This window comes from Eleutherodactylus coqui, chromosome 1, assembly GCF_035609145.1.
Source record: "Eleutherodactylus coqui strain aEleCoq1 chromosome 1, aEleCoq1.hap1, whole genome shotgun sequence".
Lineage (NCBI taxonomy): Eukaryota > Metazoa > Chordata > Amphibia > Anura > Eleutherodactylidae > Eleutherodactylus > Eleutherodactylus coqui.
In genome coordinates, this window is record NC_089837.1 from 118,939,492 (window position 1) to 118,962,292 (window position 22,801).

The following is a 22,801-nucleotide window of genomic DNA, read 5'->3' on the forward strand; positions in this document are numbered from 1 at the left end:
CAACGTTTTATCGCGGCAAAATAGCTGCGTAAAAATGCTCGTGTAAATGAGGCTTTACTTGAGTGGAATTAGCTTTACTGATTTATAAAAACAAAAATAGGGAAAAATCTAAGATTTTTTTGCATAATAAAAAATGTTTTCAATAAATTGCTTTTCTGGCTACAAACCAGAAAACCCAGCATAAAGCTACTGATAGATATTTTCTAAACGTTTGTTTCATAAAGCATCAGGAACTAAGGGTTACAACTTGGGAACAAAAAGTGTGTTATACGGTGTTATGAGTCTATAGTGCCGCAAGATGATCACGTCAACTAAAGCTCATCCGAAAATGAAATAAAAAATGTTTATTTCATATCATCAACAGTTCCACAAGTTTTTGAAAACATTCTAACCATACAAGAAAAAGAAGAGTAGTACGTTGTTTAACAGAACTTCTAACAAATATCTGTAGCTAAATATGTATCATACACATGCAAACTTCTATTGCATGTATAATCCTGAAGAACAATATCAAAATATACACTGATCAGGGAGGAGACACAGATTAGATATTAGAAAAAACTTTCTGACAGTAAGGGTGATCAATGAGTGAAACAGGTTACCACGGGAGGTGGTGATTTTTTCTTCAATGGAAGGCTTCAAACAGAGGCTGAATAGACATTTGTCTTATTTAGTAAATCCTGTATTGAACAGGGTGTTGGACCTGAAGACTCTGGAGGTCCCTTTCAACTCAACCATTCTATGATCTCTTTACAACGGCTCCTATCAAAGGGGGATATATTAGGCTGGAACTGAACAGTCAGTTCTTGATGCATTGGAAGCACTAAAAATATATGGATATAAGTGACTTTGATGAGGGCCAAAATGTGAGGGCTGCACAACTGGGTCAGAGCATCTCTAAAATGACAGGTTTTGTGGAATGTTCCTGGTATACAGTAGTTAATACTGTACCAACCAAAAGTGGTGAAGAACAACTCGTGAAGCAGCAACAGGGTCATTGGTGTCCAAGTGACCCTTTTCGGAAGGATAATGCATACTGCCACATTGCAAAAAAATGTTCACGAATGGTTTCAAGGTGATGATTTGGCCTCCAAATTCCAGACATCTCAGTCTAAACAAGCATCTGTGGGATGTGCTGAAAAAATAAGTCTGATCCATGGATATCTTGTGGAGTGCATGTTGCAATGGGTCAGAGATGTTTTAGTTGCATGATGGAGATTTACACAATGTGAGGCTTCTTTCACATGAGCGCATATCGGCCGGCATTTTCATGGCCGGCCAATATGCGCTGTGATCTGATGGAACAGATCACATGGGCGTATTGGTGAGGCGTAAAAACGCCCGGCCAAGCTAATATAGCGCCGGGCGTTTTTACGTCAGAGCCAAAACATAGTTCTGGAACTATGTTTTGGCCGGAATACGCCCAGCCGCTGCACGGGCTCCTATGGGAGCCCATGGCAGCGGCTGTAGGTGGGAGGGAGTTCCCTCTGTTCTCCCCCCCACCTGTGCAGGCTTACCTCTTCCTCCCCTTTCGTTCTGTGCAATGGGAGGGAGCTAAGTGTCAGTCTGCCCCGCCTCCTCCAATTGATGCTATGGACAAGGGGCGGGGCGGAGGCGGAGCACTCTCCCCGCCCTTTGTCCATAGCCATCAATGGGAGAAGGCGGGGCGGACCGATGCTTAGCTCTGTCCCTGTCCCACCCCTCCCATTGCACAGAACAAAAGGGGAGGCAAAGGTAAGCCTGCACGGGTGGGGGGGAGAACAGAGGGAGGGAATTTAGCAGCCACTCCCTCCCACCACCGCTTGGCTCCACCCCCATCCCGCCCCCTCCCACTGCACAGAATGAAAGAGGAGGAAGGCAGGTAGGCCTGCAATGAGGAGGGAGGGGAAATGGGAGATGGCCCGGTGAGGTCGGCGCATTAATTCACTTACAACGTAAAGTATATCGTCGGGCTGTGAAAACGGCCGGCTGATATGCATTCGTGTGAAAGAAGCCCTAGGCAGATGGTTTTCGTTTTATGGCTGATTGGTGTATCTCCAAAATGAAAGAACACCACATAAGGCATTCATTTAGGCCTAATACCCCCTGAACTAATTACCACAGTGACATATGTTGCCAATGTGGAAAAGAAAATACTGCCCGACTATGGACCCCAATGTGTTTTTCCCCAGCTTCTTTTTATTTCATGTGCAATTGTTCATGAGATTCAATAAATATTTTGTATATTATTATATTATTCTTTGAAAACTCAATGGCATAAAGTCAGTCCTCCCATCCTTTTTATATCAGACTTGCCACAACTTGAGATCACTTTATATTCATTGGGCCGCTTTCACATGCCAAGAAAATTGCACGAGATTTGTGCATTGAGAGACACACAAACCTCGCATGAATATAAACTCCATTGTTTTGAATGGAGTCGTATACATGAGCTTTTTTGTTTTCCCACTTCGCAGTGCAAAAAAAAATTGTGGCATGTCTTATATTTCCACCTTTCTTGGAAAGCATCATCCACTGTTTTCAATCGGATAGGAAAACACATTGTACGATGTACATGTGAGTGCAATGCAAGGTTTCCCATTGAGAACAATGGGAAACACCATTTGCCTATTCTACTTTACCTAAAGTGATGGGAGGTGTTGTTAAAGAAAAATGCCTCACATCCGCAGGTAAATCACATGTTGCCGAGTGCGCGATATTGAGCTCAGTTTCTAGGCCTGATATGGCACTCACTCGTGCGTAGGAAGCCTTAGTCGCTGCTGATAAATAAGTAAGTTGCTGGAATACCCTGTTTCCCAAAAATAAGACATAGCCTGAAAATAAGCACTAGCCTGATTTTTTTGAGATTTTCGGGGAGGTTTGAAATATAAGCGCTACCCTGAAAATAAGCCCTAGCTGTATTACATTTTTTAAAAATGGAATACTTACCTAGGAGGCTTGGTCTGGGTCACCCTTCAGCTGCCTGGACCTCCGACTTCCTGCAGTCCTCGTTTACCCAGAGAAAATCATTTTTTGGTTACGGGATTCATAAATCCCACCTTCAGGAAGCGATGGCTCTGATTGGTTCTCGAGCGCTGCTCAGACAATTAATGCAGTGCTCGATGAACCAATGTGATGGCTGTGATTGGTACATCGAGCGCTGCATCGATTGGCTGAGCAACTGTCGAAGAACCAATCACAGCCATTGCGTTGTGGAGTGGGATTTATGAATTGCACATTCAATGCCGCGGCTCAGCACATCGAAGCTCCGAAGAGCAGCAGGAGGGATCGGGAGCGAACCTGCTAGGTAAGTATAATAAGACACCCCTCGAAAATAAGACCTAATGCCTCTTTTGGGGCAAAAATTAATATATGACAGGGTCTTATTCTCAGGGAAACATGGTATAAGTACAATGTAACTTGCAATTGTAACATAAACATGTCAACTTAACAATAAAATAATAAACAACATTTGAGACTGAATTAATAAAACTGTATAGACAACTTACAGCTATGAGTGTGAAGCTTTTGTGCAGCATGGCCACGAGAAGCTTGGTGAGGACAATCACAACCACCACATTGTATGTGCCAACAATTAAAGCTCCCACAAAAGACTGAAGTTCATCATTGTAGCTAAATCTGGTCACAAACAGTGCTACATGTGCCAGCGAGAAAATATACCAGAAAAGAGCATAACATGTGCCAATGAACCTGGAGAAGACAGAAGACAATATATGTAAGGCAGCCTTGTGTGCACAAATCATTATCAGAAGTGGAACTGTGGGTATTGCAAAGTAGAAAGTATATAATACATGTGAGAGAGAGGGCCACAAGTTCTAATTATAAAGTCATATCTGGAAACAACTCTATTGCAAATGTAGCAGAGCTGAAATTGTAAATTCAATTATTGGGTTCACATTGCCAGTGCATTGTCATAACATAGACTGAAGACTCAGTTACATGCCATCCTATAAAAACACAGTTACTATATCTGTATAACATTTAGGAAGGCAAATGAACATGTTTGTCAGATGTAGTATGGCTAGTTAGTTTGTCTTTTGGCACAACTCATAGTAATATCATAGCTCTTACTGCTTTCTCTAAAGACTTATGGACTTGACAGGTGTGGATTTTCGACAATCCATCTGCAATGATTACACATATGCAGTGCATATATAGTGTATCAAAGTTGTGTACAGTGCATACAAAAGCATACAGGTTTTCCTAGTAATAGAGCTGGGCATGTTCACCATTGTATTAAAAATGCTCCTTCCCACGAGTGTAGGCGCAGATACGCTTGCGATAGAACGGCTTTTGGCTCTGTGAAGGTCGCGCTATTGCGTCCTATCACGGACAAGTCAACGCCTTTAACTGTACTTTCTGGTCTGCCCGGGACCGTTCACATCGGTATAGGGCACACCTGTGCCATGATTTAAAAGGCTGTGCAGCCTAATTAGTCCCTGAGGTTATCAATTCTTATAGGAATTCCTTAGATGTGTAAATATGCACAAAAATAGAGCATGTTGCTGGGTTTTATTGCAAGCGTGAAATGCTGAGACCAGTTATGCACTTTAATCCCTTTGGATCCACGGTTTTAATATAATCTCCTTGTGTTGTTTGTGTCATGTATTATTATGTATGTCTTTAATAAAGTAATTGTTTGGTTTCATACTCCTTTTGTTTATTTGTGTTAACGTAAAGTTGTGTACACTGCCTAAACAAACACATGCAGGCATTACGCCAACCATAGTGCTTTTATGAATCAACATGTAGTTTAAAAAATAAGACTTAGGCCGCCTGCAGACGAGCGGGTCGGATCCGGCAGCGAGAGTTCTCGCCGCGGGACCCGACCCGAGAGCCTGCAGGGACGAGCGCGTACTCACCCGCACCTGGCGGCCCCGGCTCTTTCATGTGCCGGCTGCCGCGCAGCCGGCGCATGCGCAGACCGGAGCCGGCGGCCAGGTGAGTGCGTGCCCCGCACAAAAATAGGACATGCCTCGGTTTGTTTGCCGCGCGAGATTTTGCGCGGCCAAGCGTCCGTCTGCGTAGGAGTGCGTATTGTAATGCACTCCTATGCAAACTTTCAGTGGCAGAAATCCCGCGGGAAATCCCACGGCGGGATTTCCGCCCGTGTGCAGGCGGCCATACTCTGAAAATAAGACATAGCATGATTTTCCTGAATTTTTGAGGATGCAAATGATTTTTCAGGCTTTTTGAGGATGCTTGAAATATAATCCCTACTCCAAAATTAAGCCCTGCTAACAGTTAACCCTTTCCAATCCATTTATTTTTTCTCACCCATTCTCCCCAGCTCCAAATAAATTGGAGCTGGGGAGAATGGGTGAGAAAAAATACATTTTCCCTGCACCCTCCTGATCTGACAGAGTTCAGAAGGGTGCAGGGAGGGACCTGCTTACCTGTCCGGCGTCTTCCGCATTCTCCCTTCTGCCTCCCGGCTCGGCGATCATGTGACCGCTGGGGTCAGGTGGCACCTGGCGGTCACATGATCGCCGGGCCGGGAGACAGAAGGAGAATGCGGAAGATGACGGACAGGTAAGCAGGCCCCCCCACGGTGCAGGCTCCCGGCTCGGCGTTCATGTGACCGCCGGGGATCAGGTGACACCGGCGGTCACATGATCGCCGGCTGGAATCTATGCATTGCATAGCGCTAATTGAGCACTATGTAATGTGTAAAGGAGAAGGCAGAAAGGGTTAAAAACCCTTTCTGCCTTCTCCTCGGGCGTCCTTGATGCGGACCAGGGCACAAGTGTATCTGCACCCGATGTGTCTGACGATCGGGTGCAGATCCACTCCTGCACTGCAGTGTCGGGCCTGCCCCGACATCGGAGCTGTGGAGGGAAATGATGATGTTGGGGCAGGCCCGACATTGGATTGGAAAGGGTTAATTTAAAAAGTCAATTTAAATAGTGTCCAGGCAGCTATACATGTAAAAAAAGTTAAACCTTTTTAAACAAAAATTAATAGAAGACACTGTCTTATTTTCGGGGAAACACGGTATATGGCTTATCATGGCCAATGTATGCTTATGCATATGAAAATATAAGGTATGCAAGAAGGAAACTGTCACGGCCATTAATATTGCACAGTCCACAAATCAGTCCACATTCAAAAGTTGCTGTATCCAACTCCTCTTTTTTGATTCAGGTAACAATTACAACTAGTATAACCACCCAAGAATTCAATTCAGTTCACATACTGGTCGAGGCATCCGGGAGCAGAGATCGGTGTGACCACACGTCTTGCCAATCAATGTAAACTTATTATAGTACATGAGCAGCATTAATAATAATTTAACATCGATTTGTCACCAGATATGAGTAAGGGACTTACGAGTGAAAGGTGTCATTGCTCTGCCGTTCACAGAAGATCCCAACACAGTCCTTGGTTTCATTGGTTATGTATTTTTTATCATACAATTGTGTCAGTCCAATGGTAAACGAGAAGAGGACTAGAAGGAACATGCCAAGAAATTTTCCGAAATCTTGTAACATCTGACCCATGGAAATCTGAAACAAAAATGGCAATACGTATTATAGAATGTATCATCAAAGTCACTGAACTAGTCACTGGGGCAGAAGAAGTCTATAGTAAATTAAAGTAGAAGCCCTTCACAGTTATAGACAACCTAGGTGGTCTATAACTGTGAAGGGCTTCAACAAAGTCACTGAATAACACTGTATAGCATCTATGTGAGCATACCTGCGGCAGGAAATCATAGAGAATGTTTTGCTTTTATTATGCAAAAAGGTGGTTTACAATTGTGAGTTAATACCCTGCTGATAATTCACACTGGTCATCAACTACAGGTGAAGAGTGGGCAACGTACGTGGCATAATGTTCCTCATAAGAATGCACTAGGTCCTCCAACCTTCACTACAGTATAAATCCTATTTTCGCTCTCATGAAAGTCGTACTTCAAAGCAAAAACTAGATTCTAGATTAAGATTTCCTTCTTTTCTAGGATTAAATGGTTTAATGTCTGAAACCCATGGGACTTTATCCTGCAGCATTAAGCAAACATGCATGACTTCCCAAGTTTAGAAGAGTCACGTTGTTGTCTATTCTTTGGCAAATGCAGTAAGGGAAATCATTCTGAAACAGAGCGGCATTAAAGTATAAATCCAGCCATGATTATATCCAGCTCAGATTACAGCTGGAGGATAACAGTTGATGTGCTGTACTGACATTCTTTGCTCTGTTGGTTACCAGATACAGCTGAGATTGCTCTGCTGCCCACTGTACCTCTGGGCTACGAAAACAAGATTCATGCAGAGGGTTGCAGGTGTATGATGACTTGCAAGCGTTAGAAAACAAGAAAAAGTAATACAACATGTTGTTCCTGTGTTATTCCAATATTTTATAGTTTGTATTGCTACGATAAAAATATCAGATCTACAAGCTACAAATGTAAGCTTTTCATTGGCCTCATTAATAGCCGTGTCACATGAACAGCATTTATTAGGGCAGCTCGGTTGATCAGAGATGTTCTAGTAATCTTCAGTCATCTGTCCAGTGCAGAAATACTTACTGAAGCTCCTCAGGGGCGGTCCATAAACTACACCGCTTATTACTGAAGCCACATGCTGTTGTATTTCTTACATGAACTATTTTGAAAATAGTATGATATGTATGCTTGTACAGTCATTCTACCCTACTGAATTATGGGTCTGCTTTTCAGTGACGTCGCATACAACTCTGTTGGTCCCCATGCACAGGGCACCAGGTTTATTTAGGCCTTACATTATATGTAACTATTGTGTTATATGCACCCTTTGTTGGTATAACACTGTGTAGTCTGCATTATATTATATTTTAAGTGCTACTGTGAACGAATACTACATAGTATTATATAAAATACAAAAAAGCTCTATCTACTCATGGCTGATGGCTCTAGAATTTCGTCCGACTGCACATGGCCTGGTCGGAATTCCGCATGCAGGATCCTGCAGCAGAAACCGACCATGTGCCCGGCCAGTCTTCATAATCTGTGCTGTGGATGCGCCAGTCGGTGCGCCAGCGCACATGCACAGTACAATGATGATTGCAGAAGGCCCGTGGGGCGGGCGGCTTCCATTGACTACAATGCAAGCTGTCCACATGGAAGCCACACAGAATCGCAGCATACTGCGATTTCTCCTCCACGAGCGGAAAATCCCAAGCGATTTCCGCTCATGTAGAGGAAATCGCGTTTTGCCATAGCATGCTATGGGCAGTATTTGCTGCGGAATCCGGAGGTGGACGCCCACTCCGGACTCCACAATGCAAATCTGACCATGTGCAGGTGCCTTAAAGAGAAATAAAATAGGGTTAGGGCGTGAATGTGTGTCGCACCGCTGTGAACAGTCCCTGGCAGTGCAGAAAGTAGAGGAAGAAGTGCAGATACGCACATGATAGCGCAAGCTTCCCAGCACAAAAAGTCACACCATCGTGAGCGTTTCTGCGCTTACACTCATCTGAAAGAGCACATGATTTTTCATACGGTCTGATGGTGCATGTGAAAAATAAATCACTGCATGTCCTGTACTTGTCTATTTTCATAGATATGAATATGATATGCAATGCGCGGTATCCATGCAGATCTGACTGGGCACAGATGGGTATCGGGGTGCTGTCCAGTGCAAATTATGCCCACGATTCTTAGTCCGTGTGAATCAAGCCAAATAGTTATTAAAAACACAAGGTGTCTCTAAAGTGTGGGAATACTCATATATTATTAAAACAGTTTGGCAGACGTTTGTGTATAAGCTGCAGGGGAGGGGGGGGGGGGCTTGTTAGGCCATATAACCAACATGAAAGCCATTTTGAATGCCACCATCTTGGATTCAACCATAATTTTTAAAAATTGGAAAATAAGTGTGTGATATATCAAACCGGCAGAGAACTTCAGCAGAAAACCAATGGTGAATGAAGCATATGTCTCCTCACCTCAGATTTCAATCAACACCACCCAACCAGACCTCCTATTAGCCAAAGTGCAGTCGCCTAACCCCTTTCTTTTACACGTTCTGTAACTGATAAACCAAAATTTGGACTGGTAAAAAAATGTTACTGATGAAGCATCAGCAGAAGTTTGGCAACTGCATTGTGGGTAATCGGAGGTCTGGTTGGGTCATGTTGATTGAGATCTGGGCAATCTCAACACTTTCTGCTTCAGGTAACGCCATCATTCATATTGCCTATAATGAAGAAAAATCACTGTGTTAACATGAGAATGAATACATTTATGTAAAAACAAAGCACGCTATTGTTTTTCTGGTGAGATTCTCTGCCAGTATGATATATCACACACCTACTTTTCCATTGAAAAAAATAAAATCGAATCCAAGAAGGCAGCATTCAAAATGGCCGTCATGTTGGTCACATGGCCTAACAGGTTTTTCACTGCAGTTTGTATAAAAAATTGGATCACCGCCTGCCTAACTGTTTTTATTCTATATGGTTGTTTCCATACTTTTGAGACACCCTATACATTTTTTGCCCTAGAAAAATGGAGTCTGCAATGGCATGTAAAGTCAATCATAAAATCAGGTATTACTACTGTACCAATGAAATAGTGCCATAAATGAAGGATAATTTACTTTAAAGCATAGTTCTACATTAAAGGATTTTAAAAATGCCTTCAGAGGAGAAAACATCACATAACTAATCAGAATCAGAAAAGTTAAGCAGAACATTTGCCAAACTACTATTTTTAAATAAATATTTAAGTTATGTTGTAAAATGTTGCTAGAAGTGGAGTTTCCCATGATATCAATAGTTATGAAAATAATGTCACTTATTTTACCCCATGTCCAATCACATCTACTCTCATGTATAAATAGATCTGAGAATCTAAACGTGGAGTCCTGTGTGTGGAAACTTGTAAAAACACAGACAACTGCAATGAACTGGTCAGGACTTGGAAAATAAGCCACAGTGTGTACATGAATGGTCCGACTGGGGACTGTTAATGTGAGACTGCAAGCAACAAACAGCGGCAGAGATGCCTGCAGGGAGCCTGAAGAGTCACCTTAAGGGCTTTAACTGATGTGTTTGCAGAGGTTTTCGTGTGCCTGAAAATCACGCCCGCAAAACATGACGAAGCAAAGCCATTTATTATCATTCTTACGAGTTTTTTTCTCGTGCGCAATTCCTATGCACAAGACAAAATAGGCCTTGCCCTACCTTACTCATATGTATTTTTTTATACCTGCTTTTTTTTGCACATGCAATAGCGCAGGGTTTGAGCAGCCACATCAACAAAGATTGTTCATGTGCAAATATGCTCCGTAGCGGCAAGTGTACATGCGCATACAGTTCACAAGCGCTACGGAATAAGTTGGCTCTATACAAATCTAGATTATTATTATTTACTAGCTGATATACCCGGCCTCACCAGAGTTAATTTGGTACAGGTGTTTACCTGTTGTTCACACAGAAAATTTTCTGAAGTTATGGTTACTTCTGAGGAACCGAGGAATAAAATATGTATAAATATAGAGGAGCGTTAGATTCTCCTCAGACTGCATGTACCGATGTCCCTCTGCAGAATGTGCCACCCCCCACTCTCCTCACTTTTTATCCTTAAAGGTAATGCCCCTTCTATTCATATTTACCCCCGGACTGGAGGTAGCAGCCCTTTCTTAGCCTTAAAGACATGTTCCATCCCTGCAGCCCATGGCCGCTTCATTATGTACCTTACAGCCTTTTAGTACATACACACAAAGGTCAGTTAGATTCTCCTCAGTATATACACATAGAGGAGCATTAGATTCTCCTCAGTATATACACATAGAGGTGGGGTAGATTCTCCTCAGTATATACACAGATATGACAGTTAGATTCTCCTTTGTATATACACATAGAGGAGCATTAGATTCTCCTTAGTATATACACATAGAGATTAGGTAGATTCTCCTCAGTATATACACAGATATGACAGTTAGATTCTCCTTAGAATATGCAGATTACACCAGCGTTAGATTGGCCTCAGTATATACACATAGAGGTGAAGTAGATTCTCCCCAGTATATGCACAGATATGACAGTTAGATTCTCCTCAGTATATACACATAGAGGAGCATTAGATTCTCCTCAGTATATACACATAGAGGTAAGGTAGATTCTCCTCAGTATACAAATAATTTCCCTAAGCTTTATGCTTTCTGAGAAAAGAACTATCCCATTTATTGCAGCTTTTCACAGTTTTAGGGTGACTACCTATCGTGATTTTGCGGTTAATTGCCTTTTGCGCGATCGCGATTTCAACATTGCAAGTCCCATAGACCCCTGCAGAAAAAAAACGCTGCGAATTTCGTAGTGAAAAAAAAACTGTAGTGGGTAGTCACCCTTAGAATTGAACATTGAAGTTGCAACCCCTTTACTTTTCCTATTAGGATGTAAAGAATAGTCGTGGCATATTTCAAGTTTGTACGACACTGGGAAGTTACATTACATAGGGGTGCACTTATTTTTGCACTTAGCATTGAATAATCGAGTTGTGACCCCTTTACTTTTCCTATTTAGGATCTAAAGAATGCTCCTGCCAAATTTCATGTTTGTACGACATCGGGAAGTTAGACAAATAGTGGTGAGTCAGTCGGTCAGTCAGTGAGGGCTTTCGCCTTTATATATATAGATTATCATGTACAGTATCTTTGTAAAGTCTTTCTCTAAGAGAACTTTATTAAAGCTACCTTTGTATGGGGCAATGATCGCCCAATAGTTGCACCATGTACACACAGCCACCGACAGGGCACTGAGCAAAAAATTGCTTATTAGTTACTAGTCGCTTCATCTCAGAGTTTGCACTCGTGCAGTTTGTTTATACAGGTAGATGCATCGTCGGCTCGTTCAAACCAGAAATTGTTCAGTCCTTCACATTTACTGTATAAGTGAATGAGAACGACTGAGCGATCTGTATTAAAACCAAACGATTAGTGAGTGAGTGGATGATGATTTTTATGCCCACATGAAATGAACAATAAACAAGAAGTGAACAATTTAACATTCGGCGTTCGATCGTTGGCGGAGTTTACATTGAACGATTTCATATTTGCTAGTTTGAGCAAGTTTTTGAACGATAATTGTTCCGTATAAAAGGCCCCTTAGAGTGGCTTCACATGAGCATACGCTTCAGTAACACGCATTTGAACCATGAACAAGGCGCTTTTGCGTGCATATCGGCGCATTTTACTGGGCATGTACACGGGGGCTCTTGAATTCCCCTGATTTAAATGGCTATTTAGCCCAATGAGCTCTAGCTGTATTCTTTTCCCCACAGTTTTGCTCATCCCGTTGCATACTGAGTGCGCATTTGTGCCCTTTGGTGTGCAAATGCGTACAAAATAGAGAATGTTCTATTTTTTGCTTGTTGAAAGGGAAATGAGAATGAACCCACTGATTTCAAGGGTTTTTTTCTCTTTGTATTGCGAGCGCAAATTTTGAATCCACAAATACATCCTTGTGAAGCCAGCCTTAGGCAGTGACTAAAGGTTTATAGAGTATGACTATAGTTCCAATAGTCACTTGAAATAGTTGCTATAGCAGGTTCTTAGCATACAAACAGCTGTTGTTCATGTGTTTTTACACAGAGCGATTGTTGTTCATGTTCACGGTTGCAGAAGTGCACACCTCCCTGTAAAGGTTATTGGCTCGGCCAAGGTTATTGGCCATCTGCTGGCTAAAGCCAGTGTGTGTGCGCCACAGAGGCTCCGACAGCGGAGTGGCTGGCTATAGACGGTAAGAATACCCTGTCGGACGTCTTCTGACATTGGAGCTGTACAAGCTTCAATCAGAATGTAGGCATCAGACATTGGATTGGAAAGGGTAAATCAACCAGCGAGTAAGCTAAAATGAAATGGCTAGCGACTAAGGGAACAAATTATTGCTTATCATCCTACTGGTGGCTGTTTTTACACCATACAACCATCAATTACATTCACTTTACTGAGTGATTATTCGGATGATAGTTATTCCATGTACAGCCACCCTAAAACTTAAAGGGGTTATGCAGGAGATACACCGGGGTCGAAGATAAGCAGCCGTCGAGATACACCGGTGTCGGAGATAAGCAGCCGTCGAGATACACCGGGGTCGGAGATAAGCAGCCGTCGAGATACACCGGGGTCGGAATGGAAGCCTGTCTACCGGCCAGTGCTTGTAATTGCAAGCGCAATTCTCACTGAAATCAATGGGAGCTGCACTTGCAATTACAAGCAATTAGTGTGACAATTGTTACTGAAGTTGTTACACTACAAGGGCTCACGTACGGCACAGCCTGGTACTATACCGATTATTATATCAGCATGGTTCAGTACAATATTACAGCATTTCATGTTACCTGTAATGGTCCCAGAATTGAACTGGTTGTGTACATAAAGAAAAGACGAAGATAGCTGAGCACATTGCCAAAGGCGAAGAGACCTTCTGCCACCAATGTGGGGTGGAAAGCATCCCATTCCTTTCTCTCTGCAATCTCGTAGAACTGTTAGAAGGGGATGAAGGAAACATTTGTGAAATCACATCTCATGTTCATTTCTTCCAGCAGCTCAGCTGAATTAGTAGAACACATATGGTATCAACCCAGTTGGTGCATTATTGGATAGTATAGTCTTATAACCCAAGAATCCATCTAAAGGCTATTTTATAGGCTTGGCTAGCTATAAAGCACAGATGCTCTAAGCAGCTGAGCATTCTCCATGATAGCTATTCCTTTGCTTGCTCGGGTGATGCCCCAGACCTACTAATAAGCAATACTAAAAATGGTACACTGACTTCTAGAACTTCATATATGGAGGTAAGAAAAACTAGGGACAACAGTACTACAAATGTTACTATAATGCAACCACTGATAGTTGCTACATAAAGCACAATGTTATATTCACCTTGCTGTGAGCCACTACTTTAAGAGTGAAGGTTGCTAAATACAATGCATTCATCACAAAGCTGAGCTGGTTCCGAGATTCTTCCAAAAAATCTTCCAGACCATCATACCAAAGACGCTTCACATCTGACCAAACCATCCCTGAAAAAGAAATATGAGGCTTCAGTGAGTATAATAAATATAGGGTGTGATTCTGGACAGAAGCCCCGTGCCCTGATATCTTTACAATCTGCTTTTCAAGTTTTCCCACTTTGTGTTAAAATTTGTTGGAGAGCCAGATATTTCTCGTGTTCGCTGTAATACCGCGCAGCCCCATAGCAAACCCTACCAGCACCCACGCACCTCCGCCCTCCCTCACTTCCTGAGACTTCAGCGGTGTACGGTGAATGCGCCTTGAGGACCGTTATTCCTACAGTTATCTGACCTCGATCACAGTGGACCTCATTTATCAGAACTGTCTGAAGGCCCATTTCGACACAACGATTATCACTCAAAATTCACTCAAAATACATCTTTTGAGCGATAATCGTTGTGTGCATTTACACGGCAAGATGATTGCTCAAAATTTGCTCAAACAGCAGTTTGAGTGACCGTTTTGAGTGTTCACTTTGCATAAGTGTGTAAATGAAGGCTCATGCTGTATGCAGAAGACAAGCAGGACTGCTGTCTTCTGCCTACAGCTGCTGTCTTCTCGGAGCGCTCAGCTGGCATACAGCTGAGCGCTCTGAGCGCGTTATGCAGAACACAGCTGGAGCGCTCTCTTATTCATACTACGACTGTGTTCTCTGAGTGGAATACCAGCTGAAACAATAGAACTCAGCACGCGGTACTGATAAGGCTCATCGTGCTCTTTCAGCTAGCTGAAAGACAACAATGAACGACTCGCTAATGAAAACTGTACGATGTCCGTGCAGGTAGACCCGATTCTCGCTCAAAAGACAGCTTTGAGCTATTTTTGAGTGAGAATCATTGGATCTAAATGGGCCTTAAAAGAAAAACTATCTTTGTTGCCTATAGCAAGTAATCAGAGTTCAGATTTCATTTTAGCAGAACAGTTTCAGAAATCAAACCTGAGCTCTGATTGGTTGCTATTGGTAACAAAGACAGTTTTTATTTTAACCAGTTTTTATAAATGAGGCCAAAATATGTTTATTTCTTCATCCCACTTCTTCATTGTCTTCTCTCATGTGCTTTTGTAGATATAGATACCCTTCTAAAAGTAGTTTTATAGATATACAACCACACAAACACAAAACTAATTCGTAGCATTTTCAGTGCGCTCTCTTTATCTGCTGCTTCTAGAATACATTATAGTAATTGCAATGCATTAAACATTAGCATTTAATAAGTTACAGTAAAAAATCATCCATTGATATTCAAAAATACATAGAAAATATCTGGCCCAAAAATAATTGCAATAAAGGGTTAATCTCAGTTCAGACTTGTATCGTGGTTTCCATTTATAATGGGAACATCAACTACGCTATAGTTTTAACAATGCTATTCCATCCTCCAGAAATAACAGAAATGAATGGAAATCCGGTCAAACGGAGACCAAAGTTTGCAACGTAGCAGCTTTGGTCTCCGTTTGATTCATTAAAGCCAATGGTTCCGTACAGAATTCTGTGTGAATACCGATTTCAGGGATTCAGATGGAACCCGGATACAAAAAAGCTGGACGTAAAGAAAAACGCTATGTGAACCTTACCTAAAATAGCAAACCCATTGGGTTTTTTAAGTGTAATTTGTTGGTGAACGCGTCAGTGTGAAAAAGAAGGACAAGAACAATTTAGAAACAAGCTTGATTTTCATAGAGTTTATGAAAAGCCTACATGGCAAGGGTACACAAGGTTTGCCACAAGCTGTTTCCCAGCAGTTTATAATCTCTTCACAGTTTCAGGCTGGACACAAGTTCGTACATTTAAAAAGATGCAGTTTATTTTTTTATGTTTTGAAAACAGTGGGGCTTGTGTGACAAACAGCCGTAGGTGCCAATGTTATGGGTGGCCAGGCCACCGCGAAGCAAAACCCATTAATGACATAGTAATGTTACTAGGATAAGAAATAGTACAGAAATGGAGTACAGATATTATTATTTATTTTAAAGTGTCATTAATGCCATTAAGCTTTTATTAATCCTGACTGTATCTGTTAAGGCCCCCTTACACTTTCTACAAAAACCATCCAACACACCAATTTCTGTGGGACCAGACAGCTCTTGACTTTCCCCCGAAAGATAATGTTGGGGGAAAAGAAGGATGGAGCATGTTGAATTTCAACACCTGATCATTTTTGTTCCATACCCTTTAGATGAAAAGCATCTGAACCCACTAATTTTTGTGAGCCTGGACAACTCTCGACTTTCTCTCGACAGATGATATAGAAGGAAAAGAAGAATCAAACAAGTTGAATTTCAGCACCAGATCATATACTTTAGATGAAAGGCATCTCATCCCACCGATCTCTGCAGGACAGAACAATGCTCAGCTTCTCCCCAACACAAAATGTCAAGGGAAAGAAGGATCGATCACGTTGAATTTCGTCACTCCATCATTTTGACACCCCTAAAGTGTCTGACAGCGTCTTTCTCCACTGTCCCCATGTAAAACATGTGAACACACAGATATGTGTATAGGGATGCTGAGCAAATTAGCTGTTGATGGAATGAGCATTTAGCCTACAGCTATTGATGCTGTATTGGCACCTTTAGGAACTATTCAGACTTTTGGTCTGTCCATTCAGGATATGCGCCAGGAAATGCTCTCATCACATACACTAAATAGGTCTATAGAGCCCTAAAGACTTGATGGATGCCAAAAGAGTAGGCAGTGCAGTAAATGTAGGCTTACCTTTTTATTACTATACAAAATTGCATAGCCTGCAATCACCATCACATCGGTAGCCTAGTGACAATATCGGCAACTGTATGGCATAGAGTTGTATGTTTTGTGGATTTACATTAGACTAATACATTTGGAGAATTTCTTGACATACAGTATGTGCTGAACATAAAATTTTAACGTGGTGTAACTATACCTTTACAAGTCATATAAGAAGCCTACTGTCCCTTCAAAATATAACTGTTGTAGATATGTCAGAAAGGGATGAACCCACTAACAATACTTTAGGTCATGATTTGTGTATTCAATGCCAAGTACGGTTCAGTTACAACATGTAGTTGGTTAACAACAATAAAACTATTTCCGAATTAGATAGAAAATAATACTTTCAATAAATAAAACAAATACAGAATAACAATATATAAAAATATACTCACCTTGTCTCGGCAGACGGAGTTCAGCCGCGGCCGGCCGGCAGTTCTCCTGAACTGCTATGAGTAGTATTCAGCAGCCTCATAGCAGTTCAGGAGAACTGCCGGCCGGCCGCGGCTGAACTCCGTCTGCCGGGACAAGGTGAGTATATTTTTTTTTTTTACTTTTTACACATTTCTGGATGAATTTCAGGGAAGGGCTTACATTTTTTAAGCCCTTCCCGAAAATTCATCGTGAGATCGCCCGCAGCCCATTGCTTTCAATGGAGCCGGCTGTATTGCCGCCTCCATTGAATTCAATGCGCTGGACAGCGCTGCACTGCTCCGGCCTGTTTCTAATGAAAAGCGGCTAGGAGCAGATTTTCCGGGCGATTTTTTGGCCCCGGTCACGCGATTTGCGGATGCGCATCCGTCATGCGATCCGCAAATCGCGGGAAAAAACGCCCGTGTGACCGAGGCCTTACCCAGATGATAGTCAGGGATGAGAGAGCCACACTGACTTCATTTTACAAAATGGCTTGTCATGAAATAAAAGACAGAATATAATACCTATACTCTAGCAAGCCTGGCAGATACATGTCTAATAAGGGGACTGAAATTAATTCTTGTACTAAAAACCCTTATGCTGAGACTGCATAGGACATTTAGGCATCATATATCACTCTTATCCAATACCCAAAATGATCTAAAGAGAAAGATTTATTTGTTTAGGGCTACAAAAAAGTAAAGAATTCAAGATACATAGAAAAAATAAATACATATTCTCCTTTATGCTACACAACATGGCTTTTAACATAGCCTCAGTACAAGCTCCTTTAATCTTCTCGATCATTACCATAATCAGATGTCTTGATTTTGACACAGATGAGGCTTTACTATGTGAAGACTAGAAGCACAGAGATCTGACAGATTCTTTTCTGCTATATTTGTGAGCTACATAACTGTTAGTACATGGATCCTTGTAAACACATCGGTCTTATTCCAAGCCTGGCCTCAGTTTAGCAAACAGTTGAGATCATTTATAAAAAGTTGGGATGATGGAGAAAAGTGATGTGGCACTTGGCAGAGGACAGTGCGGACTGTGTAGGTGGCTGACCAAATGTAATCACTTATTGGATCTGAGTGGTAAAGCAAGCCATATAATTTACAAAACTGGCCACTTATACAACACTATCCGAATCTGGAATTTCTTATGAAGAACATCGACACTGATCATCAACTCAGTGTATAAAATATGGTTAAGGGGAAAAACATGATATTTAAATGGGTTAGACATTTATGGGATGTCCACAGAAGTGTGATTGTCCCCTGAAGCCAAAGTGGGTGGCATTCGTTTGCCATTAACTTACATTATAAAAGAAGGTAAATGTTTTCTGTGGTTCTGAGAAGCCTGGCAGCCTATTCTTTCCAGAACCCTATAAAAAGGTATCCACATGTAAAGTGCTCACATATATTACAAAAGGACACACTTCTGGTATATATCTACACAATAGAAGCCTATGAGAATGTTACAGTAGATATCATCACCTATGCATTTAGATTTTTCTCAATTTAATCAATGAATAAGTTAGATAATTATCATATCGTAAACCTACTGTAGATTGATCTTTAGGTAAAACATGCACAACGCATAGCTCACCTATGAGCCATATAATGAGTAGGTAGTCTATTCTCTCCAAGGCAGGTCCCATAGTGTTCTTCTTATCTTCATTGTAGACTAAGGAATATAAATTAAGAAGTAGTAGGAAAGTAAAGTAAGATGCTCCGTGTATGATGAATTTCATGAAAGGTGTGTGGATTATACGTCCAACTTGGGACTTTGGAGCTAGCAGATAGCACAGAGAAAGGATTGGCCAGCAAATTCCCACGGTTAAGACAATCAATATCTTCTTGCAGGTGTGTTTTCTCCTGTAGCCTGCCATTTGTCCAAACCAGACTGTGTTGAGAAACTGTTGGCAGTTGGATTGCGATACAAACTAAAATAAAGGAAATTGTGTTATCAATTAATTAGATTTCAGTATGGAATTCGTTCAACGTTGTCTACATAACATATACTCATATCCTCCTAAAGCCCCATTTACACAGGACGCCTGTCGGGCTAACGATGCCTGACACACGTCCCTGCATGTACTCACTCCCATGCTGTTGCACAGGAACGAGTATCGTTGGCTCAGAGCAGGGTGGCTGGGGGAGATTTTTCTCCTCGCCTTTCCCCGCCCTTCTCCATTCACTTAACACAGCTGTTTAAACTGAACGATCATCGTTCAGATTAACGTTCATCGTTTAAGCTGCATAAAATCCTGAACAATAATCGTTCAGTGTAAACAGCAGCCATTCAGTACTGAACAGCCGCTGTATTAAGTGAATGGAGAGGGGCGGGGGAGCGAGGAGTGAAATCTCCTCCAGCCGTCACGGCCCCCTGCTGGTCACTCTGTCAGAGAGCCAGCAATACTCGCTCCTGTGTGACAGCACAGGAGTGAGTACACACAGGGAAAAGTGTTGGGAACAATTGGCCCAGCATTAGCCCTGTATACATGCAGGTAGGAACTATTAGAGGTAGATCCAGGGAATAGTCTGATTGCCATTAGGGAGTCGGGAAGAATTTTTTCCCCCAAAAGGACTAATTGACTTCTGCTCTTGGGTTTTTTTGCCTTCCTGTGGATCAACAACACAGGAGGATAGACAGGCTGGACTAGATGGACATTGTCTTCATTCAGCCTTACGAACTATGTTACTATATTACTAAATGGGGCTTTACTCTGCAATTGTTTAAAGTGGTCTACACTATCAAAGAGTTCTGGATATGCCTTTAGGAAGCTAGCACACACATAGGATGGCTGTTATCTGAATGCTAACAAACAATATACAGTATGTCATCAAACTACAAGTCTTGACATACGGTGTATATAAGATGCCCCTACAGTTTTACCCATGAAAGTCTGTCATACAAGATTGAGTACGTTTGTACTGCAGTCAAATCCTGTTCATATTGTGCAGTTTTTCTTACTTGATATTTATCATTTATTTATAAGTAAGATCTCACAGCGCCGAACACATATGATGCACAAGATTTCTTAAACGGTCTACTCACATTGCATCTACAGTCTGCACACACAGGGAAAATGTTCCAACATCTAACACATAGCCTAGACGTACAATACTGTATGGAGCTTGGGACTCCAACAAGAGGAAATAAATAGAAAAGGAAGTAGAGTGCAGATTAGAGATGAGCGAGCATACTCGCTAAGGACAATTGCTCGATCGAGCATTGTCCTTAGCGAGTACCTGCCCGCTCGGAAGAAAAGGTTCGCTTGCTCATCTCTAGTGCAGATCTAAATGTAGTATGATAGAAAACTACAGGGAGAAATCCAACGCTTAAAATGTTCACCTGTAGGAGTTTTTCAATATATTCCAATTTCTATGCAGAGATCACCAATTTTCGGTACCACCAGCTTCAGATCAAGATGAAAAATGGGGAGGTATTGTCCTAGATACCTCTAAACCGTTCGCAACGAGCAATAAAATGAAGAAAAAAACATTGAATATAGCGCTGCTCGGTGGAGCCGTATGCTAGATACTTCTGACAGCAGTAAATGTGTCTAAGCTTATTTATTAAACCAAATAGCGGGATACCATACATACAGTACAACAAATTTCAACCCCCTCTGGAGTCTTTATCTGGTTTAATAAATATGCTTGGCTACATCTACAGGTGTCAGAAGTATCCAGAATATCCAGGTTTCCCAGAGCAGTACCATTATCGATAGTTTTTTCTTGGTTTTATTGTACTTTATGTCCCACAGTTGCATTACAATGAACAAATGTATACATCGCAGTACACATGTTTTGTATGTTGCCATCTGCATAGGCAAGCACAGCATTCAACCAGTGATACAAAAAGTTATAGCAAAATATACCAGCCCAACAGATGCCAGAAGAACACTCTGGAGTCTGAGGACACATTTGGAGCTTATGCCTAGAGCATTTGCCATTGTATACCATGAATATATACTGATGGAATAAACACTTCTAAGGCTGTGAATGTTGATATTTCATCTTATTGCAGTTTATTCTCAGATATACGTACTTCTTTTTGGTTGTACTTGATTGCCAGCTTCAAACGGCTTAGGTTCATCCGCTCTTCGAGAAGTCCTCTTTTGTCCACTGGTTCATCACTGGACTGATGGTTTAAGATCACTTCCAGCTCCCTAGAATTCCTGGCTTGTGCCAACAAGTCCTTTGCAAAGGTCTTACACTTCTGAGCAAGTTCTTCATAATCATTCCTGAAGGATTCAGAGGTTTGTGTTAAATGGGTAATCTAGCCTTTGGTAAATCAAGTGCCCAACTCTTAGGATGCATTAAGACATGTTCACATGTGGTGCTTTTGCTCTGCCCCTATCTGCTGCCATGGTAATGGCTGTGTTTCTTGGCATTTTTGTAAAAAAAAAAGGGCAGGAAAATATTTTACAAATGTGCAAAAAAAAGCAAAAGTCAATTGAAGCAAAAGCACCACATGTAGATATACTGTAAGATCACTAATAAAACCCAAAGGAGAAACCACTGGAAGAAACATATAGAAGATTTTTAGCATGCCTTTAAAGGTAACCTGTCATCACGTATGAGTACCATAAACTAAAGGTGCATTTAGACACAAAGATGATCGCTCAATAGATAGCTTTTGAGAGATCATTTTTGTATAAACTACTACTTAGTACTAATGCCTCTTAGTACCAATTAGTTGCATGTGAGCCGCCAGGAGCTAAATTCAGAGAACAGACCACCCGCTGTTCTTTGAATAAACTCCCTTTGTTCTGCATTGGGGCTGACAGCTGAGACAATGTAATCAGTGCTCCCCGGGCAGAACACAGCCTGCGGTCCGTCTTATCAGCTCTTCTGCTGAACAATGGAGTTCATGCCTAACTGAAATCCCTTGTTCAGCAGAAAAGTGAAAGATGACATTTACATGCAATGATTATCTTTTGAGCGAATTTTGAGCGATAATCATTGTGTCTAAATGGGCCTTAAAGGGGTTGTCCCGCGCCGAAACGGGTTTTTTTTTTTTTCAACCCCCCCCCCCGTTCGGCGCGAGACAACCCCGATGCAGGGAAGTAAAGAAAGTTTACCGGAGCGCTTACCTTAATCCCCGCGCTCCGGTGACTTCAATACTTACCGCTGAAGATGGCCGCCGGGATCCTCTGTCTTCGTGGACCGCAGCTCTTCTGTGCGGTCCACTGCCGATTCCAGCCTCCTGATTGGCTGGAATCGGCACGTGACGGGGCGGAGCTACACGAAGCCGCTCTCTGGCACGGGCGGCTCCATAGAAGACTGCTGAAGACCCGGACTGCGCAAGCGCGGCTAATTTGGCCATCGGAGGCCAAAAATTAGTCGGCACCATGGAGACGAGGACGCTAGCAACGGAGCAGGTAAGTAAAAAACTTTTTATAACTTCTGTATGGCTCATAATTAATGCACAATGTATATTACAAAGTGCATTATTATGGCCATACAGAAGTGTATAGACCCACTTGCTGCCTCGGGACAACCCCTTTAAGTTATAGTGCTCATAAGGCAGATCCCCAGGAGGATGGGGATATACTTTTTATACTTACCCAGGTCCCCGTTCCCACACTGTCACCTGTGGAAGTTGGCGCACAGACTGTGCAGCA

General features: G+C 42.0%; 1 protein-coding gene across 2 annotated transcripts in view; it reads right to left on the reverse strand.

The window, feature by feature from the left end:
- Nucleotides 1–22,801, reverse strand: part of TRPC1 (transient receptor potential cation channel subfamily C member 1) — a 60,794-nt gene that overhangs the window by 10,614 nt on the left and 27,379 nt on the right. For both annotated transcript variants that reach the window (XM_066599490.1, XM_066599481.1), the window contains 6 exons: nt 21,223–21,418; nt 18,775–19,111; nt 13,866–14,005; nt 13,322–13,465; nt 6,331–6,506; nt 3,489–3,690 (listed from right to left, as the gene is read on the reverse strand). In XM_066599490.1, coding sequence (XP_066455587.1) covers nt 3,489–3,690; nt 6,331–6,506; nt 13,322–13,465; nt 13,866–14,005; nt 18,775–19,111; nt 21,223–21,418 — 1,195 coding nt within the window. The remainder of the gene's footprint in view (nt 1–3,488; nt 3,691–6,330; nt 6,507–13,321; nt 13,466–13,865; nt 14,006–18,774; nt 19,112–21,222; nt 21,419–22,801) is intronic.